This window comes from Mobula birostris, unplaced genomic scaffold (genome assembly GCF_030028105.1).
Source record: "Mobula birostris isolate sMobBir1 unplaced genomic scaffold, sMobBir1.hap1 scaffold_1289, whole genome shotgun sequence".
NCBI lineage: Eukaryota > Metazoa > Chordata > Chondrichthyes > Myliobatiformes > Myliobatidae > Mobula > Mobula birostris.
In genome coordinates, this window is record NW_027274330.1 from 574 (window position 1) to 15715 (window position 15142).

Consider the following 15142-nt stretch of genomic DNA (forward strand, 5'->3'; position numbering starts at 1 on the left):
ACAATTACACAGGCTGCCCAGAGTGTACGATTAGTCAGGCTGCCCAGAGTGTACGATTACTCAGGCTGCGCAGAGTGTTGAAATGTCTCATTGCCTGTTTGATAGCTCCCACACTGTAGATTGCCCAGTGTATAAAAATGCTAACATGACACAGTATAATGTTTAATCATCTACTTCATTGTCATTCATGCCACACAGAAACATAACTCATATCACCTGCTTCACAGATTCATTTGATAAACTTTCCACTCTGAAACAGTTGAAAGGCTTTCCAATCTCATCTGGCAACACAGCAAACAACAGGAATTCTGCAGATGCTGGAAATTCAAGCAACACACATCAACGTTGAGAGGAATAATAAATCAGCCATGATGGAATGACACAGCAGACCCGATTGACCAGGTGGACTTTATACCTGCTCCTATGACTTATGGTCTAAGGACTTGGTAATAGCCTCTTTAATCGATACTGTGTTCTTCAGTATGGGGTTACTCACCATTGGCACAGAAAAGGCATTGCAGAAGATGATATCAGTAACTGCCTGAAATATTAAAAAATTTAATTTAGAAAATAGAACATTACAGCACAGTACAGGCCCTTCAGTCCATGATGTTGTGCCGACACCAAGATCAATCTAACCCTTCCCACCCACATGGATCTCCATTTTTCTTTCAAGCATGTGGAATTTATTTCTTTATTGAGATAACAGTGCAAAATAGGCCCTTCCAGACCTTCAAACTGAGCCACTCAACAACCCTCGATTTAACCCTCGCCTAATCATGGCACAGTTTGCAATGGAACACATAGTTCATAGAACAGTACAGCACACGAACCGCCATTTGGCCCACAATGTTGTGCCAGACCAGCTAAAAACCAAATTATAAAAACACTAATCCCTCCTAACTACACAATGTCCATGTCCCTCCATTTTCCTCACATTCAAATGCCAATTAACCTCCCAACCACTACATCTTTGGACCGTGGGAGCAAACCCGCACGACCACGAGAAAACGTACAAACTGCTTGCAGGCAGCAGTGGGAATTCAACCTGGGTCACTGGTAATGTAAAGCATTGTGCTACCGCTATGCTACCTAGCCATCCATTCCCTATGCGTACAGTATAAGCTATCTTATGTATCTATATTTATTGTGTTCTTTATCTTATTGTGGTTTTTTATTGCCCTCTATTAGATCTGCAGTAACAATTACTTTGTTCTCCCTTATAATTGTGTGCTGGGAATGACATTAAACAATCTTGAATGTGCTATACCTTTTTGACATCTGGCACATCCAGAAAACAACATGGATGTATATCATATGTTTTCCCAACATTGTTCACTGAAACAAGGAAGATTAGAATTAGAACTTCTTTTTCACTGACAAATGTAATGCTTATTGCTTTCTAGAAGTAGTACAGTGCAAAATATTAAACAAATATCATGATGAGTTTCAATAATACATAAATAGTACACAAACAATAAACAGATAATCCAATATTTTAATTTTTTAAAATATTTCCTATGATTTGTTTTCACATTTCTTTATCTTGCTTTATCACACAATACTGACAACTCAGGAAAAGAGCTGTTCCTCGTTTTATAGCTGTGAGGATGCATTTTATCTGCCATCTGTAGAAATGAAAAAGTGGGCTTAAAGTCCAGAGAATTACCAAGGATTCCAATGTTCATGTCATTCAGTACATCCTGAATAGGCCCGTAGATGTCAGTTCCAGCGGTGAAGTCAGCCTGAATAATCTTGGTCTTTTTGCTGTGTTTTTGTTCTGTAATTAACCACAAAAAAAGCAAGCATCAATCCACAGAGTTCCACCCCATGCACTTCCATCTTCTTGTACAATCATTCAACGTAGAAGGCCATTGTGTCTGCACAGCATCTTTGAAAGTGTAGTTCCACCCATTTAGTCTCACTCTTCTCAGCTTCCCCTGGAAAGATATCTCTTCAATCACTTATCCAACTCATTTCTAGTTTATTGCCTCTCTTGGGGTAGAATCTACCCCATGAGTTCCTAAACTTGGGTCCACAGGCACCTTGCTTAATGGCATTGCTCAGTGGCATAAAAAACCCTGGGATAGATTATAACTCACTAAGTAAAATATATTCTGCTCCTCTACTTACCTAGTTCCTTTGTAATAGCCACTCGTTATACTAATATTGACTGACATTGTCTGTTCAGAACCCTTTACAATTCATTAAATCTTCCCTGATTTTCCCCTATTCCATGGTGAACTTCCCTGGCCTATCTCACCTTGTAGTAAAGTCCACTTTAGAATCATAAGACATAGGAACTGAATTTGATCATTCAATCATACCTGATTTATTATCCCTCTCAACCCCATTCTTCTGTCTTCTACCATAGTCTTACTAATCAAGAGCCTATTGACCCCCAGTTTAGATATACTGTACCAAATGGCTTAGCTTCCACAGCCATCTGTGACGTTGAATTCCATAGATGTACCACCCTCTGGCTAAAGCAAGGGTTCCTAACCTGGGGTCCATTAGTTAAGGTAGGGGTCCATGGCAGGTTGGGAACCCCTGGGCTAAAGAAATTCCTCTTCATCTCTGTTCTAAAGAGACATCCTTTTATTCTGAAGTTGTGCCTTCAGACCTGAGACTTTTCCACAACTGGAAACATTCTCTCTCCACATCTACTCTATCCAGGACATTCAAAGAACATTCCTGGAAGTTATTATTTACTAAACTAAATACCTGGAGTGGATACATTGTCTTCTAAAGCAGGATTATCCACTGGAGATTAGAAGGGTGAGGAGGGACTTTATAATATTCTGGGGGATCTTGGCAGAGTCGAAGAGCAGAGGATTCCTCCTGTAGGAGAACCTGGAACCAGTGTCATTTCCAAAAAAAGGTGGGGGTGGTCACAAGATGAGAGAGGAATTTTTTCTCTCTCAAAGAGGATCATGAGCCTTTGGAATTCAATCAAGGGTGGTGGAAACAGGATGCTTTAATATTTTTAAGGTAGAGCTAGATACATGCTAGATAAAAAGAGATTAAAATATTATTACTGGAGAGGGGAATACGTTGTTTGAACAAACTCATATTCTCAGTATATTTTTATTCGAGGAATTTGATTTCTTCTGTAGAGTAGTGGTTTCTCAGTCTTTGTTCATGTATATTTTCTGTAAATACAATTGTATTTCTTGATTTTTTTTCTCTGAAGGCCTGCAAGGAAATGAATCTCAAGGTAGTGTATGTTAGCATATACGTACATTGATAATAGATTTTGCTTTGACTTTGAGTTGAGGATATAATCAGTTCAATCATGATATTAATGTTGCAGTAGGCTTAAGTGACCTAGTTGCCTCCTCACTCCCACCCCCATTCATATGTTTGTAGAAATCCTCTCATCCTCAGTAAATGTCCTAAAGCACTGCGCTCATAATTAGTCACAATCCCCCAACAAAGGTTTATGCGTCTATGTCATTCAGCCCAATTTATGAGGCCTATTTGGGGTATATGGGGCATCCAGGGAGGGGTATAAGGAGCCTGTCGTGCCCATTCTGGGACAGCTCACTCGCATCTGGTCCCCACTGGACTCTCAGCTCTAACCTGTGGCTCCAAGAAACTGGCTGCGTACGACAGCGGTCACACCCTGATACACCACTTCAACAGGAAAGCTAAACCAGGTGAGGGCAGCCCACAGGCCTGTCATAGCATGTGAACTCATCTCCAGCAGACTGAGCAGACCAGCAGACTGAGCAGATGAGATCCACATTGAGATCCAGCAGCCAGGAAGGCAGTTCTTCAACATACCATGGAGAGCATAGGGCATGACAAGGCACAGAAAACTTCATGGTCATCCACTGCAGCCACGGTAGACCCCAGCTTGTGACACTTGTTCGAACCACTGGACCCAGCCTTCTGTTTTAGATGTCATGCCAAATTTTAATAGCAAATATCTATCGCAGGCATGAAGGGCTGAATGACCTACCTCTTTGGAAATCATTTTGTTTCTTACCTATCTCTCCTGCTGTGGTTTTCAGCTTCTCCAGTGACCGGCTGATCAGCACAATATTAAGGCCTCTTCTTGCCAGCTGGGAATCAGGAAAAGAAAGAACTGTACTAATCCAATGTTGTGGTAAAGACCAAATGCCCAAGCCATTAATCACTGCTCTGAAAACATGCCAAAAGGTACGAGGAGCAATGTGTTTAAATTGTTGGATTAGAATCCAGGAATCTAGCTGATTGACCAAGAGACATGAATTGGAATTACAACAATGGTGGCAAGCAGGAATTGAACTGTCTAACTATATAAACACAAGATTTCACCAACACTATAACACCACAAGACATAAGAGCAGAATTAAGCCATATGGCCCTTTGAGTCTGCTCCAACATCATGGCTGATTTATTATCCCACTCAACCTCATTCTCCTTCCTTCTCCACGTAACCTTTGACATCCTTACTAATCAAGAACCAATCAACCTCTGCTTTAAATATACCCAATGAGTCATCAGTGGCATTGAATTCCACAAATTCACCACCATCTGGCTAAATAAATTCCTCCTTATCACTGTTCTAATGGGACATCTTTCTATTTTGAGTTTGTGTCCTCTGGTCCTAGACTCTTCTGCTATTGGAAACATCTGCTCTACGTCCACCGGGCCTTTCAATATTCAGTCCACTTTAAAAAAAGAATCCTCTTCATTCTTCTAAACTCCAGCAAATGCTCATGTTTTAACTCTTACATTCCCAGGATCATTCTTGTGAATCTCCTCTGGACCCTCTCCAATGCTAGCACATCCTTTCTTAGACAAAGGGCCCAAAACTGCTCATGATACTCCAAAGCCTCAGCATCCTTAACGGAAAACCATGAAGCTAACTGACCTCAACATCATGAAAATCCATCTAATGCCCATAAAGGGGACTAAACCCTGGGATACATACATGATTCCAGACCCACTAATCCTAGGGATAGACCGTAAATGATTGCTAATGCCATCCACGTCCCTTCAAACTCTAAGCAGAGAAAAGAGCTCAAAGATACTGGAGTAAAGTAAAAAGACAACTCAATACATTGATGTATGAACATCACTGCATCTGCCGATGAATCAAAGAGAGGCCATGGTAAACAGTACATGGTACAGCAGACATTTAATCAAAAAGCAAAGAGCAGAGCAGAGGAAGCAGAGACTACAGCAACTTTCCCCATTAAAGATGGGACAATGTCTCTGGGAAAAAACAGCAAAGTGAAAATGGTTATAGAACATAGAACATCACAACTCACAGTACAGCATAGTACAGGCCCTTCAGCTCACAATGTTGTGCTGACCCCTTAAACTACTCAAAGATCAATCTAACCCTTCCATCTATATAACCCTCTGATTTTCTGCCATCCATGTACCTACCTACGAGTTTCTTAAATGCCTCTATGTATCTGTCTCTGCCACCAACCTGGCAGGGTGTTCCATCACTATCTGTGTAGAGAACTTAAGCTGACATCTCCCATATGCTTTCCTCAAAAATCACTTAAAACTCTGCCCCCTTGTATTAGCCATTTCTGCCCTGGGGAAAAGTCTCTTGCTGTCTACTCAATATATACCACTTATCATCTTGTACACCTCTGTTAAGTCACCTCTCATCCTAGCCCTTCCCTCCCACATAGCCCTCGATTTTTCTTTCAAGATGCTTGCAGCTGTGTTGTTAACAAATCTTGATTAGCAAGAAAGATACTTCAGTTTCTGATCATATTCCCCTGAGGTGGACCAGCAGTAACCATCTCCCTCTTCTGTTGCTTAACTGATCTCAGGACATTACTTGGGCCACCATCACTGTCTACTTGTGGGAAAGAAAGGGAACTGAGCTTGGCTTTCCTCTTCCAGCCACGAGACTAGTATTTAAAGGTACAACAGATTTCTAAGTCAAAGTGATATGTGATTTGAAGGGGAAACAGCAGGTATTAATCCCGTGTCCTAACTGATAAGACTCAGATTTAGAGGGTGTTACTGGTGAATATGGTGTGGAGATACGTCTCTACCAAAAGAGGTGTAAGGTGCTCCTTCCTCCACTAGCCTACAGGTCAAAGTGTAGTACCTCCTTAACCCCCTCCCGTCAGGGTCATGTGAAGCCAAGGGAGCAGGCGGTGGAAGGCCATATGAGCAGCTGGTGCATATCACAAGTCCTGGTTATGCAACCACTGACGCCAGGCAGACAGTCTCTGGAATATTGATAATGGCTGCGATCATTAGAAAAAGGCAATGAGAAACCACTTCAGTAGAAAAATTTGCCAAGAACAGTCATGGCCACAGACACGGCACATAATGAATGAACTGATGAATTGTCACAGTGGACTTTGTAGATGATGTATATTGTGACCATGGTATGACAACGAAGGAGGAATGAAAACTGGTAATGAAAATATAGGAAAAATAATTTAAGATGGGTCACCAAAACCTAGGTAAAACAAATAAGTTTTAAGGACAAGCTGAAAGGAACAAAGATAGATATGTTTACAATTGGGTTCCAGACTGAAGGCTTGGGAAAACTGGAGCGGTGGTGGAGTTCAGGGAGACAAACAACAGTGTAGTTTACAGAAATAGAATAGATGAGGTCTTGGAAGGACTGAAAATAAGGATGAGAATCTTAAAATAGTGGTGTTGCCTGAGTGAGCTGGTACAAGTCTGAAAGTACAGGAGCAGTAGTTGAAATGGATAGGATGCTTCCATCACACACTGGGCTGTTCTCTACAGTTACCTGATGAGGTAACCATGGCCTTTGGAGTTTGATAAAGTTTAATCAGAAGGAAGAGGGAGCGTATTGGAAAGCACGAGTCTGCAGTGAACAAAAGCACACATGTAAATATAGATAAAAATGCATTTCTGTAGTGGTTCAATTATAAGAGCAGTGCTATTGGGATTCGTTTCCTTCTTCTGCTGGAGATCTAACATGGTCCCAAGAAAGTTGAAGCTACCTCCTTTACAGAATCAGTTTATGAAGACAGACAGAATCGGAGACTGACATTACCTCGTGAGCATAGGCTTTCCCAATCCCGTTGGTGGCACCTGTAACAACTAGAAAAAATGGATTTAGGATGTATTTTACTGAAAACAGCACATTTTTAAAAATGCTTTCTCAAAGCACTCTGATAAAAACAAGACATAAAAATAGAACATTGGAGATAATCATTAGGCTTGTAGCGGTTACTTGAAAAGCAAATCAGAACCGTGGAGAGACTGAGTGAGGGAATTTATACTGCTTGATGCACTTCTAAATAACTGAGTTCTAAGTCACAGACTTTATTACAAAACCAGCAAAGACGAGCAACAAAGATGAATGATTAGAAAAGCAATAAAGAACTAATGAAAATCAAAACCAGCCGCTGGATGAACTTAGCAGGTCAAGCAGCTTCTGTAGAAACAAAAGGATAGTCAACATTCTCGACACCGTGCATCAGAACTGAGTTTCTGGAGAGAATGTAGGCAGTATGAAGAGCTGAGAGGGACGGGTGAGTAATCGGTGGATGCCTTCCCCATCATTTTGAAAGATTTCAACCAAGCCAGCTTGAAAAAATCCATAAATAACTATCACCAACATATCACCTGTAGGGCCAGAGGAGCCAACACACTGGACTACAGTCATACTACCATCAAGGATACTTACTTTACTTCTACTTCCTGAGTGTAGGCAGAGACTGAAGACTGCAGCACTGGTAGAGAGGACCAAGAAGGTATGGACAAAGGAGGTGGAGGAACCGTTACAGGACTGCTTTGAGGCAGTATTCAGAGATTCATCTTGCCATGAATGAATATGCCACAGTTGTCACTGACTTCATTAGAACCTGTGTGGATGACTATGCCCACAAGAATATACTGCACATACCCAAATCAAAATCCATAAATGAACCAAGAGATCCATGGTCTGCTGAAACCTAGATCAGTGGCATTCAGTCTGATGATGCCGGACTTTTCAAGAAGGCCAGGTACAACTTATGGAGGGGTATCTCAAGAGCAAAAGAACAATTCTGATTGAGGTTGGAGATGGAATCAGATGCATGTCAATCCTGGCAGGGTTTGCTGGCCATTCCTTCCTACAAAGCAAAACCCAACATCATGAAGAGCAGCGATGCTTCACTACCACATAAACTCAATTCCTTCTATGTCCGTCTTGAAAGCGAGAATAAAGCTGCAGCTCTGAGGATTTCTGCAGCACCCAGTGACCCTGTGATCTCTGTCTCTGAGGCCAATGTCAGGCCAATTTCAAGAGGGTGAACCCTCACAAGGCGACAGGCTCCAATTGAGTACCTGCTAAGGCTCTGAAAACCTGTGCTGACCAAACGGTGGACATGTTCAAAGATTTTTTTCAATCTCTTATTGCTAAAGTTGGAAGTTCCCACCTGCTTCAAAAGGGCAACAATCATACCAGAGCCCAAGAAAAACAGAGTGAACTGCCTGAACGACTATCATCCAGTAACACTCACATCTACGGTGATGAAGTTTGAGAGGATGATTATGACTGGAATCAGTTCCTGCCTGGATCCACTGAAATTCACGTGTCGCCACGATAGGTCAATAGAGCTTGTGATCTCATTGGCTCTTCACACGCCCTTGGATCACCTGGATAATTACTAATGCTCACGTCAGGGTGCTGTTTACTGACTTCAGCTCAGCGTTTAACACAATCATTCCTGCAGTTCTAATCAAAAACCTCCATGACCAGAGCCTTTGTACCTCCCTCTGCAAATGGATCCTTGGCTTCCTCACCAGAAGTCCATAGTCTATGCGGATGGGAAGTAACATCTCCACCTCAATGATAACCACCACTAGTGCTCTTTTTCTCCATTATCTTCCCTTCTCCCGCGTTAACAAAATGAATTATTCTTCCAGACCGACTTCTGCCACCATGTTGTGTTCTTTACACACACCGTGGGGTACTAAGAACAAACCATATTCTGGAAGAATTAAAACTAGAACGTTCATTTACAACAGCAAACAGCAAGCATGTCTTTAACATACAGTTTCTAGATCATTGTCATTTCTGCGCATGCTCCCTACTCTGTCCAATCACGTTCTTATACATGACACGTGATATCACCACAGGTAGCACAATGCTGTACAGTGCCAGTGACTCAGGTTCAGTTCCTCTGCGGTACGTTCTCTCTGTGAACATGTGGGCTTCCTCCAGGTGCTCTGGTTTCCTCCTGCAGTCCACAGACTTACCAGTCTGTAAGTTAATTGTCCTGTGATTAGCCCAGAGACAAATGAGGGGTTGTTGGGTATTGGGGCTCGAAGGGCTGGAAAGGCCTGTTCCATGCTGTATCTCAATAAATACATATACTTACTGTAATTCAGCTTTTTATTATTACTTACTGCAGTGTACTGCTACCACTTAGTAATGAGTAAACAAAGCTTTGGTGTAACAAGTCAGATTCGTCACTGTTATTATATATCATATACCCCGGATCAAACACAAATGTAACCACAAGCAAAGTGCACTGGTGTAAGGAGGTCTGGTTTTATTTTGAGAGATACAACATGGTGACGGGCCCTTCCAACCCAACAGGCCCGTGCCACCCAATCACATTCGTGTGACCAGTTAACCTATTTTGGAGCGAGAGAGAAAACTGGAGTACCCACACAGTCATGGGAAGTAAATACAAATGCTTACAGATGGTGGCGGAATTGAACCTGGGTTGCTGGCACTGTAATAGCATTACCCTGGTGGGACGCACACTGGAGTATTTAAATGCACACCTCGGTGCAGACTGGAACCTTTATCTAGTGTCTTGACCATCTGGCCATTCTACCAATAAAGTTGACTTTAAGATTCAAACATCAGGTTTATTTATTGAAACATACAGTGAAATGTCTCATTTGCATTAACAAACCACCACACCCGCAAGTGTCACCACATATTCCGGTGCCAACATAGTACGCCCACAATGTTTTGGAAGCAGAATGTTCTTTGCACAACCAATTTTTGAAGAAGAAATATTACACAAGCAAATATCACACATGGTGTATTTAATATAGGAAATATGTGTCGGTCATTTAGTTCTGGTTCCTTAAGATTGTTATAGCTGAAGGTGTTAATGGGGACAAGCTCCCACTACTTATTAAGTGCCCCCAATGGCATACATCTCAAATAGCCTCTAACAACCAAGTCCGGCTCCTGGCCTTCACAGGTAGCTTAGCTACTAAGCCCAGTAGGATTGTTTCCACTAACAGGAGAAGGGGAAAAGCTAAGTTACTGGCACCTTCAACCCGGTTGCTTCGGCCAGATGGGGTTCGTCAGCCATGGTTGGCAGCTCGTCTTGGAGAAGGAAAATTCTTGTCTCAAATCTCAGCTGCCTTATGCCTATACCCACTCATGGAGAAGGCTTTGGGAGTAAACCCTGAGGAAAGATCCAGAGTTGGAGTCACTAAGCAGTCCTACATTGAGTTCAACACTGACTGGCAACTCCTGCCATATTGCTGGTGCCAAACTGTATCGGCCTCTGCCATTCCTTTGAGTTCATCAGATTCATGGAGAGGGGGACCTCGCTACAACCATGCTCGACCCCAATCAATGGAGGGCCGTATCTATCTCTTCTAACCTGCACTTTGCATGAACCCTCATCTGACCACTATCTGGAAATCAGACAGGATGGTGTACAAGCATATCAGTGTGATGCAATTAAAAGCTTTAGATAACTGTGAGTAACAGCTGTGTAGCGCTGGTCTTATCTCGTGTAACTGGTCGCCATACACTTTATGAGAAAATCAAATTACACGAGGTGCTAGTCGGCCGTCAGAAACTCTGGGTACAATAAGGAGGCAGTAAATAGAAAACACACACTCCTGGAGGTAAATTTTGTTTGCAAAAAGAAAAGCTATACAAATTATTGACTTGAGTAAGTACAATTCAAAATTCTAACCTTCAGTTTAGGTTTCAAATCTACCACATTCGTCTTTAACTACAATCAGTAAGATTCATTAGAATAACCTTTATTACTCCAATATCTCTAACTAATTAGATCTAGTGTTATTCCCTCTTTAAATGTTTACAGACTAAACTTTCCTTAGTCAGTTAGAAAACCAAATGAATTCCTATTCTTAAGTATTATAGTTAGCTTCAGTTTTCAGTTCCAGTCAGTATAATCACAAATTCAAAAATTATATATACAGACCAACCTTTCCTTAGTTAGTTAGTTAGAAAACCAGATGAATTCCTATTCTTAAGTATTATAGTCAGCTTCAGTTTTCAGTTTCAGTCAGTATAATAACAAATTCAAAAATTATATATATATACAGCTTAACTTTCACAATTCTCCAACATTACAACTTTTAGACAAATTAAATCCATTTAGTAACTTGTCAAGGTCTTTGCCAAAATAATCAGTTATTTCAGAAAATCAAATTCAGATCCTTCGAATGAAGATGAACTTTTACATCCAACCGTATTAAATCACTCTATGTCCTGACACATATCGATCCCGGCTAGTTCTTCGATGTTGGGTGGCTCGCCATCTTATGTCTTAGTTCGTTGGATGAAATAGTGGTTCATCCACGGAAAGTCGATTCACAACATTTACACAACAAAAACTGACTGGATCCCTTGGTATGATTTAACAGAACTAATTCCCGGTGACACGGTAGAGATCTTGGACACTCGTCTCTGCCGATATTGTCTCCTTATAGTTGCTGCTTGTTATAGCCGCAGCTTCAACAGATCTTTTATCGCTATCGTCTCTCCTCCAGGGATTTCATCCTGATGTTTTCAAGTAAGAAGGGTAGAGATACTCACTATTAATTCCACTTCTAACAGTTCATGTCTTTATTTTCTAATAGTTTGCTGCGGTTATCTCGCTTCGCCGCGCCTGCGCCAGCCACACTTCGTTCACGCTCAGCTTTTCCCCCGACTTCACTTTTTCTAAAAAAAATCGGTAAACTTCGTTTTCATCGCTCCACAAGTGGACCTTTCTAACATTACATTTTTGGGGGATTTAATTAACCTGGGTTACATTTGCGTTGGGCAAATAACTGTAAATTAGATATGTAGGCAAACATCGCAAAACAATTACAAATGATTATATCTACAACTTTGTGGCACGGGAAAGAAATAGCGTTCTCAAGAGACGGCAACAGAACTTCAGCAAAAGCAAAGCACAATCTTACCAGCCCATTCTCCAAAATATGTCAGGTCTATCTTCCAAAATTTGGCGAGAATATAAATCCTGATGCCAAACAGCAGTTTCCAAGTGTACTTCACCAAATAATAGAGGCATGTCATTGCCCCGATCAGCGCCAAGACTGAATTCCCGAAAATGTTTGTAAAAAGAAACATTTTCCAAAATAATCTCTGGGATGTTTAACGTCTATGCCTTCTCTGGTGTCTCTCTGTAGTTTATTTACAAAGTGAACAGAGTACAGATGCACAGTCAACTTAAGCTTTGACCAGTTCTGATTAGACATTTCTATATGATTGGCAGTTCGGTCATGTAATCATTTGTTTGCTTTAACATAGATTATTTTGTGAACTTTCCGTCTCATTGAGATTACCTGACCAACCTGGGCCGCCTTCTTATTGGCTCTGGTCCAGGGCTACAACTGGCATTGTCCTGTGGCCTTTGCCGTCAGCCTTGTGCTTTCAACTCCGACTGGTTCAAACCGGTCGAACCAGATGACTGAGATACTGAGTCAAACAAGATTACAGATGGCTTCTCCTGCGAGCTTGCCAGCGTGTTGTGAGTGTTACATAAACCATATAAACTAATGGTCACTAACCTTTTTAAGCCCAAAGTCCCCTATCTCGACCTCAGTGAAGGGCAAGATCTACCTACTAAATCGTTTAGAGAAAAAGCAACTCAGATTGTACTTCCAATTTGAGGCCGTTTATTTGGGTGAATTGTATTTGAATTACACAAAATACATTTGTCAAACTTTCAAATTAATTCAAACAAGAAAACTCTGTAACTAGTATATCAAATAGGCCATAGCTGTCTTTCTTTAAGAATATTACAATGCTCCATACCTTTAATTCTAAGTTTCATTATTTAAATTTATTTCACACTAGAGTGGGAGAGATGCAAGAAGAGGACGACGGGCAAAGATTTCAGGAAGGCCATCACTTTCATCAAAGAGGGAGCTGGGCCTTTCGTAACCAAACAACCAAAGGCCAATCTACTGCTAACGGCCAGGTCCTGGGAGATGAGGGTCAATGTGGGAAGGAGGTTGCAGTTCCCAGATATGGTGCACACAACCCCACGCCTGGACATTGTACTGTGGTCAAATGAAGACAAGAAAATAATTCTGGTTGAGTTGACTGTGCCGTGGGAGGAGGGATGGGAAGAGGCCCACGAGAGAAAGGCCTTGAAGTACCAGCCCTTACTGCAGGAGTGTAAAGACAAGGCATGGCAGGCATAGTTGTTCCCTGTGGAGATCGGCTGCAGAGGTTTCCCAACGAAATCAGCATGGCGGTTGTTTTCAGATCTGGGCCTGGACGAAAGGAGCAAAAAATCAGCAGCTCGTAGGATGGGGGAAGAGGCAGAACGAGCTTCTTGCTGGATTTGCAGTAGGTGAGAGGAGGGGAGCTGCAAGCCAGGAGCAGAAGGCAGTGATTTGGCCACCACTGCCGGCCCACCAACTGGAGAGTGTCGTGGTTAAGGGTCGAAACACTCGGTGAAGGTTGGGAACCACCTGATGACATCTGCTCCTGGCTGAAGGCTACATTTACCTTATAAGGTAACTAGAGAATGTACCCTAACAGGTGTATGTAACAAGTAATTTCTGGCTTGCACCAGTAGCTTCCAGGAAAGACTGGATGGCAACCGAGGAAGGTCAGTGATGCTGGAGAGACAGCTGACCTCCAGGAAAGACTGACATGGGCTCACAAGGCTAGCAACCTTCTGGGCAGTACTCACAAGAGGGCACCACTCAAGCTACAACTGAACATGAACAGCAATAGCCCCAGAGTCTCCGGAGTGGCGGGGAGGATGAGAGACTCAACAGGATGGTCATACTGGCAACAGCCAGGACAGGAAACTCGACTACGAGGAAGCTAAAGCAAACAACACTGACCGGAGAGGAATTCGCGGTAAGATGTCATTGCGGGAAAGTCTGCAAAAACATCAGAGGGCTCAAACTACACCAGAGCAAGTCTAGATGTGGATCAATGGTAACCCAAGTGCAGCGCACAGACTTAGTCTCCGGTGAGATGAAGGAGAATTCCAGCCAGGAAGCACTCCACAGAGCTGAAGATCTCTCCGCACTTGAGTCGGCTCAGCACCGAACAACAGACCTAGTGAGTTCCTCTTCGTCTACCCCAATCCATTCGTCAAGGAAAGACAGGTTCAAATGGCCTGGATAGTCAGACAACGTCGCCTGGATGCAGTTCAATGATGATCTAGACGGCATCCTGGAAGTTGCCTTAGCAGGTCCAGTACACAGAAAGATCGACTCACTCACGGCCATAGCGTACAATCTAGCTAAGGAAATGGAGCGGAAAAGCCAGCTGGAGTTACCGCGGGGCAGCCAAATAGGAGGGAAACGGAGATTTGTCACTTGAGAGGCGAGTTAAAGGCACTCAACAAGAGGTTTAAAACCAGCGCACCGGCCGAAAAAGAAGGTATCAAGGACTTAACCAGTAAGCTGTGGGAAAAGCTGTGCAAACTCCGGAGGGCGGAACATCTGCGACAGCAAAGAAGGAAGAAAGAGAAAAGGCGAGCGCAGTTTGAGAGAGATCCATTCAGCTTCACCAGGACTCTTCTCGGCCAACAAAGATCTGGTATACTATCCAGCTCGAAGCCAAAGGTAGAGGAGTTCCTGCGGGAGGCACACAGCCACCCACGGAGGGGTCAGGGACTAGGGACCAATCGGGCTGTGCGTTGACCGGAAAATCCATCAATTGAGCTGAATGTGAAGGAGCCTGCACAGCAGGAAATCCAGGACATCATCCGGAAACCTAAAGCATCAGCTGCCCCAGGCCCAAGCGGCATACCTTATAAGGTGTATAAGAAATGCCCAAAGCTTCTTCGGAGGCTGTGGAAGGTCATGAGAAAGATCTGGACCAGAGGTACTATCCCAACAAGTTGGAAATTGGCAGAGGGATGCTTAATTCCAAAGAAAGAGGTTTCTTCCACAATGGCCCAGTTTAGGACAATTTCTCTCCTGGATGTGGAATGTAAGATTTTCT

The 15142-nt window shown here is 42.6% G+C and overlaps 1 protein-coding gene across 1 annotated transcript; it reads right to left on the reverse strand.

The window, feature by feature from the left end:
* Positions 1-496: 496 nt before the first annotated feature.
* Positions 497-12348, reverse strand: LOC140192379 (very-long-chain 3-oxoacyl-CoA reductase-like; the record flags this gene model as incomplete). The annotated part of the gene is made up of 6 exons (XM_072250034.1): positions 12127-12348; positions 6998-7035; positions 3992-4067; positions 1670-1780; positions 1271-1338; positions 497-541 (listed from the first exon to the last, which is right to left on the reverse strand). Coding segments are annotated over exons 1-6 (507 nt in total), but the record flags the coding sequence as incomplete, so codon positions are not given.
* Between the last annotated feature and the right edge of the window lie 2794 nt (positions 12349-15142).